The sequence below is a fragment of the Nannobrachium achirus genome (genome assembly GCF_963921795.1).
Source record: "Nannobrachium achirus genome assembly, chromosome: 11".
Classification (NCBI taxonomy): Eukaryota; Metazoa; Chordata; class Actinopteri; order Myctophiformes; family Myctophidae; genus Nannobrachium; species Nannobrachium achirus.
The window spans coordinates 31,792,984-31,815,399 of record NC_137820.1 but is presented as its reverse complement, the minus strand read 5'-3'; the positions used below and the strand labels follow the sequence as shown (position 1 = coordinate 31,815,399).

The 22,416-nt window shown below is 44.1% G+C and overlaps 1 protein-coding gene across 2 annotated transcripts in view; it reads right to left on the bottom strand.

Annotated features, from left to right (window-relative positions):
• The window catches only part of mob2a (MOB kinase activator 2a), a 122,858-nt gene that overhangs the window by 21,552 nt on the left and 78,890 nt on the right, over positions 1-22,416 (bottom strand). The window contains exon 1 of one of the 2 annotated variants that reach the window (XM_080736550.1): positions 5,717-5,975. The exons of the other annotated variant lie outside the window; for it this stretch is intronic. Within the exon in view, the coding sequence (XP_080592676.1) occupies positions 5,717-5,847 (131 nt within the window). The 5' untranslated portion in view covers positions 5,848-5,975. Of the gene's footprint in view, positions 1-5,716; positions 5,976-22,416 lie in introns of those variants that run through there. 2 annotated transcript variants of the gene reach the window in all.

Sequence of the window (22,416 nt, the reverse complement as noted above, 5' to 3'; positions counted from 1 at the left end):
GTCGAATATTCGACAGGACTGGCCAAACTGTCAAATATTAAGTAAGCGAGAGGCGAACATTGTGAAAATAGCCGATCTACATGCTCACAACGCCTCGCAACGAGAGGCGTTGTGAGCATGTAGATCTGCTATTTTCACAATATTTATCTGTGGAACCGAGTCACATTAATACCTACAATTCCAAGTACTTGTCAGGGTGGGGATCCCCAGTTCAAATATGTTTATTTTGGGGGTCACGGCCTAAAAAGGTTTGAGAAGCCCTGTTATAGAGCATTAACAAATTCATCCACCAGGGGCATTGACAACTCATTCTTATGACTTCCTATCTAGCCAAGCTTTATAAACTATATATTTTTTAAAGAGAAAACAATAAAAAAATAAAAATACGCGAATATTCGACTTCGGTGAACAACATCGAATAGTGACTTTTATATTCGAATATTTGGTGAATGCCCTAGTGTACGCGCACACACACAAAGTTATGAACTGGGCATGGGCACAGGCAAGCAACAAAAGGGGTCAGCTGTCAATCAGGAACATCACCAGAAGTGGCAGTAGTGGTTGCAACTCAGTTATTTGCTCAATAATTCAAGCACGGACATACGCTCAGCTCCAATTTCAGACAAACTGTATGCACCGACCCTAGACGAGTACAGCTGTGACCCCCTCCTTTCCCCATCTTGTCCTCCAGTAGTGATGAATGGTTTTCTGTAAAGAACATAAGACCCCCCGTACCGACCTTGTAATGGAGCCTCGTCATCAACATCGCAAGCAACACACGTGGGAGAGTAGAACGAGATTATGTGGGGAGACCTTGGTTGACTACCTTGTTGAGTGATGTACTCAACAAGGCCTGCGTCGCTTAATCTGTGGGCTAGATTAAACATTGATCTCACAAGATATGATGCTGCTGACATGACTACAGCGTTGACACTCAGAGGTCTATCTTTTTTTTTGCCACACTCCTTGTGATCAATCTAATTAAGTGATTCTTGCATCCAAAACAAGGGAACAAAGCAGGGAAAGGATTCAAATCAATAGGTGTCGTCAGCAAACTGTGAGAGACCATTGGTCACATGAACTCCTAGCATTCCTATTCTGGGAAGAGCGCTTGGCGAAAACTGCAGATCTACAAGCCCACAACTCCACAAGCCCCCCAAACAGTATAAAGCCCTGGGGGTTTATACAACCGATATTGTTTGGAAACAAATAAACAGTCATACGCGATGCCACAAATCCCACTGATCAAATCCCACTGATCTTTATCAGCAACCATTCTTGTAACTGGTCTACCTACGTCCTTTTTCTTAGATTACTGTTTCTATGCATTTGATGTACTGATGTTGATGTATTGATGTATTATCTTGCTTATTCTAAGTCGCTCTGGATTAAGAGCGTCTGCTAAATGCCTAAATTGTAACTAACTAACATTCTTGTACAAATTGAGGGAATTTTACCATCGGTTGGGAGGAGGGAACAAGGTAACTGTTAAGCCATAAACAGGTTTAGTCTCCTCCCCTTGTAAAACTCAAACTATGTGTCCTTGTTAACTTTGATAGAGTCCCTCTTTTGTTCACAACCTCCCCCTCCCTGGAAACTCCCTATTTCTTTCAATGGAGGAGGCTATAAAAAGGTAAATAATAAATTTAAGGTGGGCGCTTCTAAAAAAGAAAAAATCAGCTGATTACCATCGGTGTGTTATTTTTGAGAGGAGGTTAAAGAAAGCAATTAAGTTTCCCTGGAAAGGAGCGGCGTACAGTAGGGCCTGTCATTACTTGTTAAGGAGATATTATGATAGACCTTACCACTGTACCACACACGCACGCACACACACACACACACAGACGCATTCCACTGCTTGCATGCATTTCAACTCACTGTCAGCCTGCATTCTGTTTAGAGATCCTAAAATGGTGGACATATTCTTCAAAACTATGCTATTGCGTCTGTGGACAAATAGACAACAAAGGCAGGCATATGCCCTTTGGGCTTGCTGGTCAGACATGAGGACACCTGTCGTCACCAGCAGAATCCTTTGACAAATGAATTTAAACAGGGCTGTCTGTGTCCCCTGCCTGAAGGAACACACTCAGTTCATAATGACTGCATGTTTCCCTCTCACATGACACATGCGAGGAGGCCAGCAGCACACACATGTAAACATGACAGAGAGGTCATCGGCCCATTTTTTTCTCCCCACACAGGGCTACGGATGGGACGATACGCAATATTATCGTTTATCGTGATTAAAAAACACTCACGATAAATAATCGAATTGTGGAGATTGAATTTATCATGATATCGTCCTCCATCATGCACTGGGATCAATTCACCTTTTATTTGCCCAAGCTGCATATCCCCTACCACTTAAACCCTCTATTTTGATAAAAGGTACTTATACATACTTGATACAGTCTTTTTTTCACTCTGTCTTAGCAAAAAATAGCCGATCTACAAGCTCTGTAGATCTGCTATTTTTTGGCAAATGTTCCACCCCAGGATAATGGATTTTGCGATTTCCTTTGTCACAATAATCGTGATATGAAATGTTCATATCGTCCCATCCCTAGGCAAGAAAGCATGATGAGTACGCAGAGTGCCCCCCCCCATTGATGTTGCAACTGTTTTTCCCCCTTCTCCATGGGGTTAATGCTTTACAGTATGTATGGGAATCCTGTTTCCCAGTCTATTTACACTATTAATTATTCTAACTGTATGTGGGTCAATTTATTTACACTATTAATTCTTCTAACTGTATGTGGGTCATGCATTCTTCTGAGTCTTATGTCTGCTGTCTTTCATTTGTGCGGCTACAAGACGGCCTAGAATGCGCCACATACTTTCTTGAAGCCTTGTTCTACCCAAAACTGCCCTGCATGCAAGACAAGTGCAGACATATTTACCACCGAGCTGAGATAATGGAACACACCGCTTTGCTGTGTGTTGCATTTTGACCTAGTTGTTCTCAACTTCTTCAAATTCTTTCTGCAAAGGAACCTCAAAATTGATATGTTATTTGGCCTGCGGAACCCAATCTGAAAATGGTTTGTGCCAGGGACCCCCCAGAAAAAGAAAAAAAAAGAAAGTATTCGTATAAACGAATAAAGTGGTTAAAATGAATGTGAAGCTATGGACTTTTGCTGGGGACCCCCTGGAACCTCCCTGGGGACCACTTTGATAACTAATGATCTAGGCTATATTTCTCAACATAAGAGCAGGGTGTGCAGATGTGTTAAGTTTTGCTGAATTAACATCAACCACCACTGTGGTCCTCAAAATGTTTTCCATGTCAATGTCCCCCAGATCTGTGCTCCACTTTTTCCCCCCAGATTGTTTGAAAATAGATCTACAAGGGTGCCCGTCGCATCACTGTGAGCTTGTAGATCTGCTATTGTCAAATAGCTGCTGACATATAATATAGTGTTACAGTGATTAAACCGATTTTGATGACATTTTAACTGATTTGGCTGGGGACCCCCTGAAACCCCCTCCCCAAGGTCCGCTGGGGTCTACCATACAGATTAAGTTGTATTCACGCAAAAAAAGCTGCAAGTAGGTAACAAGTTTGCACGTTTTTTTCTATCTGATCCAAAATCTGTTAAAATGGCTTCGTTTAGGTTCTATGACTATGGGGTTCCTCCTTATAATTGTTAAAATATTGATGACGTGTGTGTATTATGGAAGCTATGTGTTAATGGTTATTGTGCTTAGAGACTTAAACACAGAACTTGGAATCTTAAATAAATAATTCACGGGAGAAGAGAAGACGGCTCACATTGCCCTCGGTTCATTCTTGCTGGGGAGATCCGTCTGCCTGATGATGAGTGGCCGCTTAAAAGGCTTTAAAAGGGTAACCGGATAGGTGGGTACTAGGGACATCTGGGCACCTCAATGTAAAATTGGCCATTTTGTCCAAAGTGTAAACAAATGCAATATTTGTAAAAGTTTTTTTTCGGTAGTAGTGTAGACAATGTTGTAAAGTAACTAAGTACAAATACTTGAGTACTGTACTTAACTCATTGAGTGCCTATCCCGAATTAGTTCGGGATATATGATCGTATCACAGGGTGCCTATCCCGAACAAGTTCGGGATATAAAAAAAAAAAAAAAAAAAAAAAAAAAAATTTTTTTTTTTTTTTGAAAAAATTTTTTTTGAATTTTTTTTTTTTTTTTTTGGACCCCATCAAATCTGGTGAACATGATTTCAATCGCGATTTTGCATGTTCCACCCCCATACAACCCCATCTAACATACAGGGCAGCCATTTTTGTTTACATTACATGTAAAACATAAGGGCGATTATCTCAAGAATGCCTGAACGGATTTCCAATCAGATTTTTTTGTTTGAAAGCTGTGAACAAACTGCACAAATCCACTCTGGATTGCATTGGATTTTTCAGAGCTCATTCTTCTCTGTTTTTTTCCCATGCATGAGGTGTGCAAGGTTTAATCATGGCTAAGTTGACGAAAATAAGGCTTCTAAAATGCTTGGTAGCCAATAGCTAACTTCAAGCTAACTTCATCCTCTTCCTGTACATGCAGTCATGCACAAAGGAAAGTGTTCAGGCAAGTCATGGCTGCAGGGCTTCTGCATATACCAGCATATCTCTATGGGATTTTCTCTGGCCACTGGGCGCCCTCTAGTGGTGAAAGGGGTGGCACTAAATGAGTTAAGAAACATTTTCAAGTATTTGTACTTTACTTGAGTATTTCCAATTTCCAATACTTTTACTTCTACTCCACTACATCTCAGATCCAAATATTGTACTTTTACTCCACTACGTTTATTTGAAACCTTTAGTTACTAGTTACTTTGCAGATGTAAATGATATTATAAAACATACATTAATCCACTTAATTTAGCCCCGTTTTATACCTAGGCTATTTGAAAATAGCCGATCTACAATATTTTCAAACATTATGTACTTTTAATTTGTTATACCAATACTTTTGCACTTTTACTCAAGTACATTTTGTATTCCAGACTTTGACCTGGCTGTAACAGTATTTATATATTGGCAATATTGCAGTATTGATACTTTTACTTGAATATGAGTACTTTTTCCCACCACAGCTCGTAGACAAGAACTAGATTTACAAGCTATAGCGACGCCGCCGCGTCGCTAGCTTGTAGATCTAGATCGATCTTTTCACAGAGACAGACCACTAAACTCACTAGCTGTAAACGCCGGAACCAGACGCTCCAATAAAGATCGACGTATAATTTGCGGATGAAAAGAGAGAGGAGAGAGAGAGAGAGAGAGAGAGAGAGAGAGAGAGAGAGACAGACTGCTAATACTATCATTCTGAAAACGTCCAGACTACTTGACTTGACTAGTCAAAAGAGATCCAATCGAAACGGTCAGGATTCAATCAAATAACGAAGAATCGATCTCCACATGAAAGCACACGAGACAACAACACGGGACATGTCGTTTCCCTTTAAAACGCAGTTACTACTACACGTTTACCAAAGACGCAACCAGTAGAAACGACACAAAAAGTAACACATGCGTTGCGGTTTAACTTAACAGTAAATGTTTAGAATTCATGTTTTTGACAGCCAACTGAACTCTTACTATAGTGCCATCATGGAAAGTTCCATTATAAATACGAGCATGGCGCTGTTGCAGAGTTGCATTGCTCCACATGCAAGAAGACGGGGGAAAAAGTGCTCATTTTTCATATACACGTATATAGTTTTTTTTTGTTTTACCTTAAAACTTTTCCCACCGCTTGCAGCACCATTTTGCAACTTAGTCCGTTTTTGGAGTTTCTCTGTTGTGAGGAGTGCATGTCCTTTTTATGATCTCCCAGTGGTGACAGAGAGCAGTAATCTCCCACCATCGCAGTTTAAAACATAAGACAGGATGCAAAAAAAAGGATCCGTTGTCTCCCCCACTTCTCTAAAAAGAAACCTGGATGGGTCGATGCGTGAGTTGACTTAAAGCTCAGGTCTGCTCTAATGTGAGACACTCTCACTGTACTGTAGTGTACTGACTGTAGTCTACAGCCAGTGAGGGTGCAGGGAAAGAGGAAAACTTTCAAGACTGTCCTCCCCTTTTTTCCACTTGCAGCCAATCAAAAGGGAAAGGAGCCGTCCAGACCCTCCCCTTTTCTTCACTTCCAGCCAATCAAGGAAGGGAGAGGAGACGTTCCATAGGACGTTCCAGATGGAAGGGGGAAAAAACAGCGCACGTCACATGAGACGACAGTCGAGTCGTCTCATGTGAACGTGGTCCTACCATGGGTCCTACTGTGTGTGCAGTGGTGGAAAAAGTATACTCAAATGTTTTACTTGAGTAAAAGTATTAATACTGCAATGTAGATATATTCTGTTACAAGTAAAAGTCCGGAATTCAAAAGGTCCTTGAGTACAAAAGTATTGGTTGCAAAATGTACTTAAAGTACGTAGTAAAAGTACTCACTTTAGCCGATTTATAAGCTCACAATGCGTCGCAACGCATTGTGAGCTTGTAGATCGTCTATTTTCGAATGGCCAAAATGTATACAGAGCTGAAGTGGTTAGCTGTATGTTTTGTAACAAAGTAACTAGTAAATAAAGCGTTCGAATAATTGTAGTGGAGTAAAAGTACAACATTTGCCTCTGAGATGTAGTGGAGTAGAAGTAAAAGTATTGGAAATTGAAAATACTCAAGTAAAGTACACATTAACTCAAGTGTACTCAAGTACAGTACTTGAGTAAAAGTACTTAGTTACTTTACAACACTGTCTGCGAGTCGTCTCATGTGAACGTGTTCCTCCTGGCGCGCGCGCGTGTGCGCGTGCATGTGTGTGTGCCTGTGTGTCTGTGAGTAGCTGCACTGTAACAACAGGTGGTCTACTACTAGCTAACTGGGGGCTCTTAAAACCTAACTACCCCGGTAGATAAGAGAGTACAATAGAGCACAATGGAAACAAACCCCTGGGGGGCTTTTTGTGTCATCCTTTTTAGCATAACTTTTGACTGTACCAATGGCACTGTTAAAGGAATAGTTCACCCAAAATAATGACTTATTTCCTATCAATTACACACCCCGTGGAGACTTGAATTCAATCATGGAGACTTTTTTGTTTTGTTCTGTTCAGGAGAATAATTAAGACCCTCATGGATCCATGGTAGGAGACAAAGAGTGTCCTTTGTGTCTCCATAGGGAACCACTGCTGGTCATCAAATTATTGGCTTAGGAATGTGACAAAAAACAACAAATGTCCATGAATTTAAGTCTCCATGGTGTGTGTAATTGATAGGAAACAGTAAGACTCCCTAATCGGGAGATAAGCGACCGTCAGGTCACATGTATACGCTGGGAGGCCGAGTTACAGCCTTTTTAGCGGGCTGCAGTGTCGGGGGTCCTCCACTATGGGGCGCGACCACTTTTGCCTCCGTTCTGGAGCACCAGGAGTCGGTGGTCCCCGGGAATTCCCCGTTAGCAGCCGCGTTGGGGTGGTCATTTGGTCATTTTTGCACTTTTTTGTGGCGGCGCCAGGGGTCCCTGGGAATTGGCTATTTTCACAGAATGTTTGCCAATTTTCAACGAATGTTCGAAGGACTATTATGACATGTCCGGAGATATGGACAATAGGATTCAAGTGGTTCGGTGCCATTTCTTTCAGTGCCAGTACTTTTTTTTGTATGCCATTTTCACTCATGACATACTGTACACAAAATAAGGCTGCCTGGTTTAAAGTGTTAACGTGAATTAATAATGAACTATAAAGGAAACCATCTATGCGTGTTAAGATTAAACATGACAGATTTACAAGTGTGCGGTGGTGCCTTGAGCCCCTTGTTTGTAACAGTTTTGAGACGTGGGTGCCAAGGTGTTGACTACTTCCAGCGTCACCTGAAGTCTTAAGTATGACAGGCTGGCAGAGGTTAAGGACATGTTCCAACACGCCGCTGCCGGTAAAGAGAGGCAGCAGCGCAGGTGAGGACTGGGACAATCCCTGCCCCGAGAGACAAAACAGTCCCAAGATTCACATCGCCGCTGTCGCTGCAGAAACCTCCTATCTCCATATTCTTTTGGTGTTTTTGTGGGGGTTTTCCCCTTACATTAAAGACCTACTTGATCATACTACAGATTGTCACACAAAACATACTACAGAGTGTCACACAAAAGTATCAAAAGTGGCAGATCTGCGAGCTTGTAGATCTGCTACGTTTGAATGTGAATCCCGAAAAAAGTAACAGTTTCGGACATAATGAGGTTTCCACCCGACAGAGACGATTATGTTATGCAAGAATAAATCAAATCACTTTGTCATCCAAATCCCGAGGCCAGATTTCAATACACAGGACCACACAAGAGAAATCCAGGAAAACACGGAACACGAGAGGAAGAGGATACAAATTAATCGGTCATCGGGAAGGCTCACTGTTGTCAGGACACAGAAACCTGAACGCAACAACAAAACATATGGGCGGAACTGCATAAAGCACGGAGAGGGTTTAAGAGAGAGGCTGAGAAGATTATGACCAGTGTTAAGGAGCCCTATCATTCTCTTGCCCTCTAATTACTCTCCTTCAAACTTCCTCTCTCATTCCCTCTCCCTTCACACTTTCCCCCCCTCCTCATTCTTTTTTTTAGCTCGCTTCTTTTCATTGTCTCCCTGTGTTCCCAGGTCTTCCTTCTCTCTCTCTCTCTCTGGCTCTTCGGTCTTCACAGATGGGACTTGTGGGGCCGACAGTGCAGCTGCAGATGTGAGAAATACCAGCCGCCTGCTGTAGCATGGACACGCACAAAGACGCGCTAATCTACTGGATCTCTGAGGCCCTGCACACCTCGGTGTTGCTGTGTGCCTGTGTGGGCACAAGTAATTTAAAAGAGAGATAAAAAGGAGAGATAGAGAGGGTTATGTGAAAGCTGTGGTCACATGTGATGTGAGTGTATGATGAGTATGTACTGCGCACAGGTGGAACACTGGGCCTTCGTTCTGAGCTGCTGCTTGTTTGTGTAAATAAAGCCCCTATTTGTGCAGGCCGAAGTGAATCTATCAGAAAAGTATCACAGAGACGAGAGTCTCGGATAGGGGGGTCTCCTCTACGCAGACTGCAAGGCTCCGCTTCTCCATTCCCAACTACTGCACGCTCTCCGTCTGGCCCCTGCAGACTGCCCGCCCAGAGGGGAGAGGGAGGCATGCAGGACGCAGGGTGTAACTTAAATGGTAAATGGTGCATTTATATAGCTTGACATAGATTGTGCATTTACATTCACCCCTTTCACACACACTTTCATACACCGAAGGCGGAGGAAACCATGCAAGGCACCAACCTGCTCACCGGGAGCAACTAAGGGTTCAGAGTCTTGCTCAAGGACTCTTTGACACCAACTCGGAGGAGCCCGGGATCAAACTGGGAACCCTTTGGGCTGCGAGGCGTTGAGAGCTTGTAGACCTGGTTCAGAGTCTTGCTCAAGGACTCTGACACCAACTCGGGGGAGCCCGGGATCGAACTGGGAACCCTTTGGGCTGCGAGGCGTTGAGAGCTTGTAGATCTGCCATTTTTGGCTAAAGTTCTCCTCAGAATAGGGATGTGAGGGTTCAAGTTGTTCATTTAAAACAATTATCCTATCACACAAAGATTTGGTGGCCCCCCTGTTGTAACTCTGAGGACCTGTAGAAGCTCTGAGTGGCTGCTGCTACGGTGCTGCTGCTGCTGGTGGTGGTGGTGGTTAGGAGCTAGAGCAGTGGGGGAGAGAACAGAACAGGGCAGATAGTTTTCTCCCCTGGAGCTAAATATAGCAACAGGCTGCCCGGCCCCATACAGAATACAGAGAACAGTACGACGGGGAGAGAGGGGAGGAGGGTGGGTACGTGCGTATGCATGCATATGCGACGTATGCGTGTGCCGTGCACACATGAGTGTATGCACGGGGGAAAAAAACACGAGTGAAGCAGCAAGTGAGGACATGAATACGACAGAGGTGGGGGGGCAGAGAGGTTTGTAGAAGGATGGGGGGTGAAAAGGGGAGGAGGTGAATGAATGAGTGAGCTTAGGGTCAAGGGTGAGCAGGCCTAAATGATGTCACCCCCCCACACACACACACACACACACACACCTCGTTACTTGAGGTGACCACTGAAGTGAAAGCAATTACTGAAATGGAAATCCATGCGCGTGGAGAACTTTCCGTCGATTTAGCCTTCAACTATTAGATCAGTGCGGTCACCCTAAAATAGAAGGCAGCCATTCATGATCACTGGGGCATGGGGCCCCGGGGTCTGGGGCCTCGCCTCTCTGCGTGACGACCGTCGCTGAGAGAGGCCCTTAATGAATGGGGCTTCAAAGTCACACAGCAGGAAACTAATAACTTTACAGTACTTGTGATCCGCTATGCGGTCACAGCCACGTTGGCGGCACGTTGCGGCGCCGCCAGCGAACAAGTGAAGCCGATCCTTCCTTACGCCACTGGTTCTCAAACTTCTTTGTACCAAGAAGAACTCCCCAAATGTATATAGATTTTAGACGAGGACGCCCGTCTTGATATACTTTACTGAGGTTTTGTCCCATGGACAAAACCTCAGGCACCGAGTGCCACGCTGCGAGCTTGTAGATCTGCTATTTTTTTTAAATCGTGAAAATGTGCGCATTTTTCAATTTTTTTCTTTTTTATATTTTTCTAAGCAAACTTTTGTAACTCAAATCTCTGCTTCTGGGGGGTCCATGGAACAACATATTTTGAGATGCCGGGTCTGCGGTCAAGAAAATGTAATTTTGGGGGTCCTTGACATGAAAAAGTTTGAGAACAGCTGATTTAGAGGAAGGATTTAGAAGCCGGGACTCGGGTCAAAGATCGGGTCAAAGATATTCAAAGACTTGCACACATTTTCAAGATTCTTCTAAAATTGCAGATCTACAAGCTCGCAGCGCGCTGTGAGCTTGTATATCTGCTATTTTTCAATAGTTAAAGCATAAAATAATGGTTAAAGTGGTTAAAATCTAACGCGACTCGGGCGCGTTCCAGGTATTTGACACATTATTGAAAAATGTTCAATCCTTTTCAAGATTTTTCAAAAACGTTTTAAAAACAGCAGATGTACAAGCTCGCAGCGCGGCACGGAATAGCCAAAGTTTAAAACAATAAAAGGGGTTCAAAACTTCAAATGATCGTGAGCCTGTATTAACTATGCACTGCCTTACGCAACACTGGAGGTGGGTGGAGGACAGCTCGGCACATTCCACCGTCTCCAGGACAGAGGTCTAGTCTTTCTTCTTCACCGTCATGACGTCGATGCCCAGGTGGCATCACTCATCGGCCGACTACAGTAACCAGTAACCAGATGCTGTCTCCAAGTCCAGCACAGAACATTGTCACACACATACTGTACCACACACACACCACTCTGCCCACAGGTATTGCGCCTTCCGCATACACACAAAACACAAGCAGCGTACAAACTATGGCGAACAAAGCAGCATACAAAACTAAGGTGAACGCAGGCTATCGCTTACATATCACCCTAAAGTACATTTACGTAACTTTGAATCTATGATCCAGATTGAAGTGAGATGACAAGTGAAGTCTATTCACTGTGAAACAGAAGGGAGAATATATGTCACTTACATAATTCTTGCTCGGGAACGGGAGACTTTTCAAAGAGTGGAAGGCAATTGGTGGCTTTAGGCCCTGATCTAAAAACGGGGGTGTTTTTTTTGTAGAAGCACAACGCTAGAAAGTGTCCTGATAAGGACAACCTGAGATCATGTTTTCTGCGATCATATATCTTGGCCTGGATATTGAAGAAAAAAGACTTGAGACTGAGACAATAAGAGTTGGTAACAGTATTGAGTGTCAAACCCCATCAAAGGCAGCCACCCCTGGGGATGACAGAAGCAGACACAACCCAGATACTTTTTTCTTTTTTTTTTTTTTTATGAATTGCTCGTTAAAAAAGGGAGGAGTAGTGCGGGAAATGGTAAATGTTTTATGTAATACAGTGATGTCAGAGCGGGGTGGGTGTTGATGATGACTAACCGATGAGGTGATGGCGGTTTACGCATTAATCAGTTAAGTCTCAAGACAAGTGCAGTCGACCATCTCTAACTGTGATGGGACCGTGAGATAACGGCATTGTGACAAAAATAGAGAGAACGCAATGTGGAAACATGCCAGCAATTCCAATCCTTCTGTTCCCCCACGTCACAACCACCTGAGGAGACTCCTCCACCTGAAAGACAAACAATCAAATTGGCGTGGTGAAAAAGGAACGAAAACTATGCAGGTTTACATCCCTCCGCTGCGATGAGACGCGACACTGAGCAGTTGACTGAACTACAGCAGTGACATCTCATGTAAAGGATCGCCTATTGCAGGGTTCCCCAATAGGCGGCCAGCGGGCCATTTGCGGCCTGCGGGGGGCTACTGTCTGGCCCCCACCAACCCCAGTAATAATGGTGGTATAAGAGCAGCAACAACACTAGTATATCGTCATTGTCGGGTGGAAAACCCGTATCTCAAAATGTGTACGTTCTTTCGCAAGGTAAAGCTCTGCTTCATCAAACAAGGCCGTCGCACAAAAGTAGTGAAAAGCAGATCTACAAGCACACAACGCCTCGCGGTGCGAGGCGTTGTGTGCTTGTAGATCTGCTGTTTTCACTAGTTTAAATCATTTTTAAAATGATAAATGCAAAACGAACGGTTTTGGACATACAATATTTTCACCCGATAACGACGATGTCACTGGAGTAGTGGGAACGCCACCGTCGCCCCCTGCAATGTTGTGGCCCTCGGCTTGGTATCCTAGACATAATTTGGCCCTTGGGGAAAACTAATTGGGGAACCCTGGCCTATTGAGACTCTCCCCCATGCGGCGCTTCCTCCTAAACGAGGCATGCTGGCCAGCCAGGGGCCCCCCAAGTCCACTCTAGCTCACTGCTGATGGCACTGGCTGGATGGCTGGCTGGCCAAACAGGTTGGGTCTGAAAAGTCAGCGGACTTTCCACCTATTTCAGACAAAAGAAAACAGTGAGCTCTGCCAGCAACAGATGAGTCACGACCGTAGCAGCAGATGCGCCTCGGGTCCTGGCAACAGCTCAGTCAGTCCCTGCCCCCCCCGCCTGGAAAAAAAGAAAAGATCCCCCCGTCCAATGGCGCGCGAGCGTCGCGTCACGGACAGGTCCGCCAACCAACCACACCAAGTTACTCTCCTGTGTCCTGCTGAACTTTCAGTTGGTGACCCAGCGCACTGGGTGCCCTCTGAATGGGTGTTTGAAGCCGTGTGTGTGTGTGGAGTGTGTTTAGGTAAGGCCTTAGTCAGTGCAAACAGTGCAGGCTGAGGGTCTTAGTGCCTGGGGAGGGGGATTTCTATAGGCCCAGATAAAAAAAAAAGGTCAGCAAGGCTAGGAGGAGAGACTCCAAACACTGAACCCTGCGACCTGCAGAGCTACACCGGCCTGCACCTTCCCCAACAAGACAACACCCTCTCTGTGCGTGCGTCAACAAATGTCGACTATGTATGGCCCGTTGTACAGAACCTATAGGTGCTCTGTGTGTGTGTGTGCGCTCACATGCCTGCGTGTGTACACTAGCGTGTGGAATCGGGACAAGAATAGGTGTTGGCAAAGAGCGCAAAAGTAGCAAGTCAGTGAGAGTCTGCCTCTGCACTGACCTGACGATCTTGGCCAACCGTGTTTGCTTAATTTATTTGACACTGTTCCCTCAAAGGCTCTCACACCACCTCTCTACGGTGCACTGTGGCTTGGCAAACGGACATGGCGGAACATGCACCAAGGTTATTATAGTTTTGTATTTTTATTTTTTATTTTATTTTGTTTTTAGTTATCAGTTTAATTTCGTTTCTGTCATATTCGTAGAGTAGGGTGTGCTAGTTTCAGTTTAGTTTTTATTGTTTGTTCAGTTCTCTTATTCATGAAGACATCCCAGTCTCAACAAGCATAATATGCACCAATCTTCCTGCTTGTGCAGACCCATTTGATCAAATTAACAAAAGCTAAAGAGACATTCTGTATGTTATTATGCTTAGTTTTTTTTAAGTGCACACTAGTTTCAGTGGGTCTAGTTTCAGTAAAAAAAAAAATATCACACCTAGTTCTAGTTAACCCTAATAATCTTTATAAGCAATCTTTACAGTTGAGATTAGTATAGTCATAATTATGTTATAGTCTATTGTTCAGTATTGTTTCAGTTCAGTGAAAAATTAAAATGGAGAAGGCAGTCAGTGCCTCGTCTTGCATGAACATAACGAGCAGTTGGACTGCATTTCTAAAATCTCCCTCCAACTTTCTCCTTTTCTTACTGGAGGCCTTTATGGGGATAAACCATCTCTCTTGCCCTTTTTCTTTTCTTCTTCCCGGCTGCATCTCTCCATCCCTCTCCCTAATGCTCAGCATTCCAGCAGGGGCAGGGCTTCAAGCACGGACATGCCATCCCAGCCTGCACGGTGCACAGTCTGGCCCCACAATGGAGACGAAGACAGATGGGAAGCGAGCAAAAACGGGTCCGTGGCCAAATATATATCATTTTGGGGGTCCTTCACATGAACCACTGACATAGTAGTCTCTCAAGAACAGACTAACTGAGCTCCATTTAAGTGAAAAGGACCTTTTCTTTGACGATGGCTGGCCAGATTGCTGACATAGAAACATAGGTTTTTCAAAAAATCTTAGAAGGATTCAAAAGACACTTATAGAATCGGGTCAAAATTCTAATTTTCACAATTTTTCAAAAATAGCAGATCTACAAGCTCTGCTATTTTTCAATGGTTAAAGCATAAAATAATGATACACAATAATGTGTACCCGTTCTGCGTGCATGCATGTACTGTATGCGTTTGCCAGATACAGCAGGCAGGTTCTAGACCGGATCTGAGCACTGAGTTTGTATTAGGGGAAGACAGTGAGACTGTGCAACTCGAGCATAGGTGTAATGTTCAGGATATATCCAAGAGTGGTTGGCAGATTCAGTCGAAGGAACACAGAGGTGGAATAACTGAACTTGGATTTAACTGAATGTCATGCTGTCAAGGGGGATATAGCAGGGACCACAAATGATGCTGCATTTTAAGACGGAGAAGCAGCAAACATTAACTAATGAAACATATAACAATAACCATGGTAATGTTTCCATACTGCCAACTATTGTCCTCATCAAGTAACATGGAACTTGGCCTGAACATTAATAAATGGCTTTGGGGCCCAACCCTAAAACACAGAGCACAACGTTCTCCCATGCTCCATTTAACAGCAGTAATGGCACAATAGAGAAGAAAAAAAACGACTTGACTGACTAATTGCCTTTTGCAAACGCTTTCATAATCCAATTATGAGCTTGTTTAGTTTGAATTCTAAAATGTCCCGGCATGCTCTCTCTCTAGTTGACACGGATGTACACACAAGGACTCAGGGAGGATGTTTGAGAGGAGCAGCGGAGGATGTTTGAAAGACGAGAAGCGGCGCTCTGACCGTTTTATGAGCGATGGTGGAGGAAGAGAGGGTTCTTTAGAACGAAAGGAGAGAGAAATACAGAGAGAGATGGGAGATGAGAAACACCAGACCTCGTGTCAATGGTTTATCGTCATGGCTACTGGGTTTTAAACAGCAGTCGTATAGGGAGAGGGGGAGCTGGGCAGAAGAGGAGGATTACAGGGGGGATCGTCATGGTGGAGCAAAAAAAATAAAAGGATGCATGAAGACTTGGGTCAAAGGACCCACAGGGGTCCTTGAGGGGGTTCCAGGGGGTCCTGACTCCTGGGTTCTGTACATCGGCTACTTTGAAAATGAGGGCCTGCCCCTCAACTGTACTCAGAGTTGAAATAAAGGTTATGATCATCAAAATCAATTTAACCAACCCCATTCACATTGGTAATTCAAAATCTCTTTGAAAAAATGCGTAACCCTTTAGAAATGTATTTATGACATTAATCTTATACCGGGATCCCTGGCACAAAATATTTTCAGAAGGGGGGAGGGGGTCCCCTCTGCAGAATATATATATTATTTTGGGGGTCGCTGACATGAAGCTGTTTGACAGCCACAGAGTTGTGGGACGTGGGGGCGAAGATGAGAGAGTAGAGTCAGTCACAAGAGGGCAAGGGGTGGCGTGCAGATGCATAATGGTCTAGTTTTGACCGAGTAAAGCGTGATAGTGAAACTAGGGAAGATGAGAGGGAAGGAGTGTGGAAGACGAGAGAGGGAGGGAGGTTGTCACAGCATGCCCTGGCTCAGCTGCACCGTCTACTCCTCCACCCAGCATTCCTCAGAAGGGGAGAGTCAGTCCACCACCATCACCATCCCCATAACTCACCTTACCCAGGCAGCTAATAGGGATGTGTCGTTCATGAGTGATTCGTTCATGAGAACGAATAACAAGAAAGACTCGTGACTCGTGAGCGATTTGTTCATTTGCTTAAAATGTTGCGTTCCTGCTTTCGTTCAATGAAATGATTCCTTCACTGGCAGCTAAACTCTGGCTAACAGGGAGCAAAACACCAGCTCACTTGTGTATGCACATGGTGGACAGTAACTAAGTATATTTACTTTGATACTGTAAAAAGAATATCTATATAGTATCAGAACTTTACTTGAGTGTTTGTGATGTGGCGTGATGTGTTTTGTGCATGTAGACTCGCTATTTTCACTATTGTTTTTATTTTTTGTTAAAAAATGTTACTATTCCAGTACGTAACAAAAAGCACAAATTTGTTAGGATAACTTTCACAGTGTAGCAGTCTAATATCTGCCGAGGAGTATCTGTACTCCAAGTACTGGGGTTAGGGTACTTTGTCAGCCACTGCCTAGGGTTACGGCCAGCCATTTAAATAATGGTTCTGGGACAGTGAAGGTTAATGGGTTAATAGCAGCGGCAGTCAAGTTGTGCGAAACAAACAGGTCAGCTTTATGTGCTTCTTATGATTCCAGGTGTCTGTTGGCATGGCCAGAATGCGACTTTGCGTCTCCTGCAATTAAAAGGGAGAGGTCATGACCCCAGAAAGCAGAGTCCATGTGAACTGCCGTGGGTCAATGGGGTGTGTGATGGACTCATCCTTCTGGCTCGACAGCCTGACTTCTCAATCTCTGCACTAACGGCGGGAGATAAGAAGAGTCCGACACCCTCTGTTAGTGTCAGCGCCAGTGGTGTAAGTTAATTTACTGTAAATACTGTATTATTATACATTAACCACTTCAGCCCTACTTTACACATAGGCTGTATGAACACAGACGATCTACAAGCATGTACATCTGCCATTTTAGCACTACATTTATTTACATTTGTCACTTTTAAGTATATTTTGATGGTGGCGTACTTTTACTCAAGTAGCCTTTTGAACACCGGCAGAACAGGATTTTTAAATTGTGGTATTGCTACTTTTACTTAAGTAAAATATTTGAGTACTTCTTCCACCACCGATGGAGGGAGATAAAAAGAATCCAACACCTTCCATTAGTGTCAGGGCCTAAGATCATTATCATCCCACAACCACAGAGGCCCGATGCAAGGCTAGGGAAGGCAGCCTTGGGGACAAGCTGTTCTCTCACAGAGACCAACACCATACATACACAGTAAGTCCTCCTGAGTGTTAGTTTAATGCTGAGAATGTACAAATCTAACCACTGTCTTCCTCACGAATTCCAAATTCAATTGTCAAGAGGGCCTTCTTCACGCTGTAGTCTTATGGTGAAGTGGTTATGCTAATGTACTTGGACTGTACTTTTGGGGTTTTCAACTTGGGGTCCGGGACCCCTAGGGGGTCCTCAGAGTTATTACATGGGGACTTCCAAATCTTTGTTTTTTTATATGCATACACTTGAACCCTGTGTCCATATCCTGAGAACTTTAGCCAAAAATAGCAGATCTGCAAGCTCACAACGCGTGAGCTTGTAGATCGGCTATTTTCGGCAAAGAGGTTTGGTGTGGAGGGGAAAAGGGGCAGACCAAGTACAGAGTTAAAGGTCAAGTTTAATTAGTATTGACGGTTCAAGTGGTTAAATATCTGAAAACACAAATCGACATGAATCCAAAATACACTGATGATCGTGCTGTCAAACAATGAAACTTGTGAATCTATGAGAAGGTTATGGGGGTCCCTGCTTCATCTCTCTCTCAAGGGGCCCTTGGCCTGAAAACATTGGTGCTGTAGTTCAGTATAGTAATTCGATATCGATGTTTTTGATGTTTTCTCTTGCCATAATAATCAATTTTGAACATTATACTATCAGCCCAACCCTCGTAGGAACAACAGAGTTTCCTTAGGGGAAAGCATCTTCTTCCGAGAACTCCACTCGTAAAACTAGAGGGAAAAGAATGTTCTTTTCCTGTGAAAAATATGATAGGGACTAGTAACCTTGGCATGAGGTAGGGAGGGGGATGTGCACACACACACGTTGCTTTCCAAAACTGTCCATGCTGCCAAGTCCAGATAAAATTCTGAACATTTCTGTATCAAACAAAAAATATAAAAACACAGATTACGATTTCAAAATAACATGGCGGTGCGTACCACCAAATCTGTGAAACACATGAGAGATAATGTGGTTTGGCCGCTGTGCCTGACATGTGAGAGAGCAACATTCCTTGTTTGGAGTACGCACACACACACACACACACACACACACACACACACACACACACACACACACACACACACACACACACACACACACACACACACACACACACACACACACACACACACACACACACACACACACACACACAGAGAGAGACAGGAGAAAACCTATGTGAGCAATCCCACCACCTACAGGCCAACTGTGAGACTCAGCAACATTAACCTTGACAGGTTTGGCATTAGGTTTATTGGTGCAGAGAAGTGTCTTCATTTACGGCAAAAGGTTCAAAAAGGATAACGATGGTTAACGATGACCGGCTTCAAATCAGAGATCAGGATGATTGGAACAGCGTCGGTGCCTTCTATTGTGTGGCATAATCAATGAAAACGGGCAAAAGGGGAGGTTAAACTATTAAGTATAGTTCCCACCCATGGAAAAGCATGGTCCATCAGTGTAGACATTGTATGAACCTTACACAACCACCTTAGACTGACTTTCCATTCAACTTTTCCATTTCAGGGTTTATAAGAAGGGTGTGGATACTAGATGTGCATGTGTATGTGTATGTGTGTGTGCGCGTGTACAGTATTTCCTGAAACCTGATACTGCGTCTCTACCGCGCTGACGCTATAGACTCCTGCATCCTTTGAAAACGGTCCAAACTAATGAGGTACTTTCCACCACGCTAAAGAACGGAACACATTGAAAACAAGGAGACAGGAAGCAAGACAAGGATCCTTTCAAGTGTCACAATGCACACATCAGACTGCAAGAGAAAAAAGGAAAAAAAAGAAAGGAAAAAATCGGCCCAAAACGAAGGCCTGTCGAGATCCCGTTTTCCGGGAGAGACAGAAACGTGGGTGTTGGTCGTCTGGACGAGGGGGCGGCTGAGGAGAGGTGGACGGAGGATGTGGCCGACCGACCCAGTCCGGCCAACCCACCACCGTGGAAGAAGATCTCAAATGTTTTACTCAAGTACAATGCTGTTACAAGGAAAAGTAATGTAGTGGAGTAAAAGTACAATATAGTGGAGTAGAAGTAAAAGTATTGGAAATTGGAAATACTGAAGTAAAGTACAAATACCTCAAAACTGTACTTTGAGGCACTTAATAAGCGAACATTTGCAGGAAATGGTACAGACGCCTGGGAGACACCGTTTGATGAAGTATACAGTATATAGGGTTTAAGTGGTTATAAATGGTTTCCTTAAAGAACCTTGGTCTGAAAGGATCTTTCGGGAACTAACAATGGTTATCCTATGGCACCTCGGCACCTTTATTTTCCTGTGTGCAGGAGGACAAGAGGCAGACTGTGCAAGGGAGGCAGGGAGAGAGAGAGAGGGAGGTGGAGAGAGAGAGAGGGAGGTGGTATAGACTCGGAGGAGAAAGAGACCATGTCATGGAAAAGGATGGAAGGATGGATGGAGAGAGGGAGGGTGCTCAGAGGAAGCATGTCGGGAAAAGGGCTGGGGTGGCGCCCATGTTTGCACAAGACGTGAGTGTGTGTGCGAAGGGGGAGTATGATGGGACCGGGGGTGAACAGAGCTCCGTTCATGATCCTGAGGAGAGAGAGAGAGAGAGAGAGGGGGACCAACAAAAACACAGAGGGCAGTGCCAGACTGCCAGTTTTGTCTCAAGCTTCAAATACACAAAGCAGACAGATCGGCTGCAAACGGCGTGGGTTTCCGAGCGCCGGGAGGCAGTGTGTAGTGCAGGGGTTTTCAAAGTGGGTGACGGCAGTCCAGGGGTGCCGCGAGATCATTTGATAATATTTGGAATTTATTTGGACACTTGAAGAAATATTTAGTATCATTTTAAACTTGAAGTACAAAGTTATTTTCAGTCAGTTCTAACCAAAATGGCTATTATCTCAACATTTTCCTCGCAACATTGATAACAAAAAAAAAACATTTTCCTCGCAACATAATTACTAAAATATCGTCACTGTCGGGCAGAAACCTCTGTCGCACAAAACTAGTGAAGAAAGCCGATTTACAAGCACTCGCGAGGCGTTGTGTGCTTGTAGATTGGCTGTTTTCACTAGTTTAGTACATTTTATAGATGATAAATACAAAACGAACGGTTTTGGACATACAAGGTTTCGACCCGACAACGACGATATGCTATAAATTTAAGGTGCTGGGAGTGAAAATTATAAATTTATAATGTAGGGGTGCCTCGGATTAAAAAAATATTCATGGGGTGCCCTGAGACAAAAAGGTTTGGGAACCCCTCGTGTAGTGTGTGCATATTTTGATGATAATAAAAAACAAACAAAAAAAACGTTTATTAGTGCTTAGCCATCGGAAACATGTGAATGTCATGATGTGCGTTTCCGGTTCAAACCTGCTGCCGAGACAATCAAACAAAGGCAAAGCTATGGGGAAATGTACTGGACAAGGAAATGGGCATGCCGATGCCACCTTCTGAAAACTGAGCCGATACAGTACAGTTATGAGATGAGGGGCGGCCACACCATTTTCCACACAAAGAACTAATCCAATTCCTGCAAATGAGCCGACAAGCCTTCGGGGCACAGACAGTGCTCCGCCGAGAGAAGTGATTACTTGCCGACCAGCCCCTCCCCTGTGTCTGTGACCCCTGCTGTTGTGGGCCGATGGCCGATTGGGGTCTATTTTGGCCGTTGAGTATCCAGGTCAGTGCTGAGGGGGAAATGATGAGAATGGCTAGCCAGCACCTCAAACTTTTAAAGTAGGAAGGGTTGCAGGGCTTGACATGCATTTTTAAGGGCAAGGGGAGACAAAGAGATAGAGAGAGAGAGCAAGGGACCCAGTGGTCCGAAAATAAATACGAAATGCGCTGCAGTGTGCAAACGTGGTTGACATAACGTGAGCGAGGTTGATTTCTTTATTTGCGTGCTCCTATAGTTGGCCGAAAGAAACGCGGCAGTATGCAGCAGAGGCTTGTCCTGTTGTCCAGGACAAGTAACACATCTTGATGAGGCTGTCCTGTTGTCTGGGACAAGTAACACATCTTGACGAGGCTGTCCTGTTGTCCGGGACAAGTAACATATCTTGACGTGCAGAGACTCGCTGTACTGTAGTTCAGACACTCTTGGCAACAGAAATTCTGCGGAAAAAGGCTAGGCAACAGTCCAGTCGAGCTAACCAGTGTACGAACGCTTCCAAGACTAACCCGTGTTTTCTATTCCTTTGGACAGAGTAGAGTTATGGGCTAGTTGTCTTAGAAGCAAGTGATGCAGAGGTAAAGCGGTGTAGAATTCAGGGAAACTATGGGGTGGCTTTTTGTCCCCTCTTCCACAGCTTCGCATGCTGGAGTTGAAACAGCTCATTAACTCCTAAATGAGGGCATTTAGTCACAGATTCCCTACTAAAGGGAATGTGAATGCATGCAACCTAAGGCCGTTCCCAGGCTGTCTCCCTCACTCACACAAAACACACAAGTGGACAGAAATGAACAGAATGTTCCTTAAACACGAAGACCTCTGTAATTGGTAGGCCGTCACAATGGGCACAACTTACTTGATTGATGGGGTTGTTGTCGAAAAGACAATGCTTCTTTCTCATTCTTGCGCAAGCAGATGTGTGTCTGTTAAGCAGATGTTCATGTGTGCATGCATGTTAGGGATGTAAGTGATTAGCAGACGACAGGTTAATCACTCAAGAATTAGACCAGTCAAAATATATATTGAACGATGATGTAGTGCAGGGGTCTACAATGTTTTCAGGCCAGGGACCCCTTAGTTGAGAGAGAGGTGAAGCAGGGACCCCCACAACCTGTTCATAGATTCCACATAGTTTCATTATTTGACATCACAATCATCAGTGTATTTTTGATGTATGTCAATTTGTGTTTTCAGATATTTAACCACTTGAACCGTCAATACTTAATAAACTTGACCTTTCA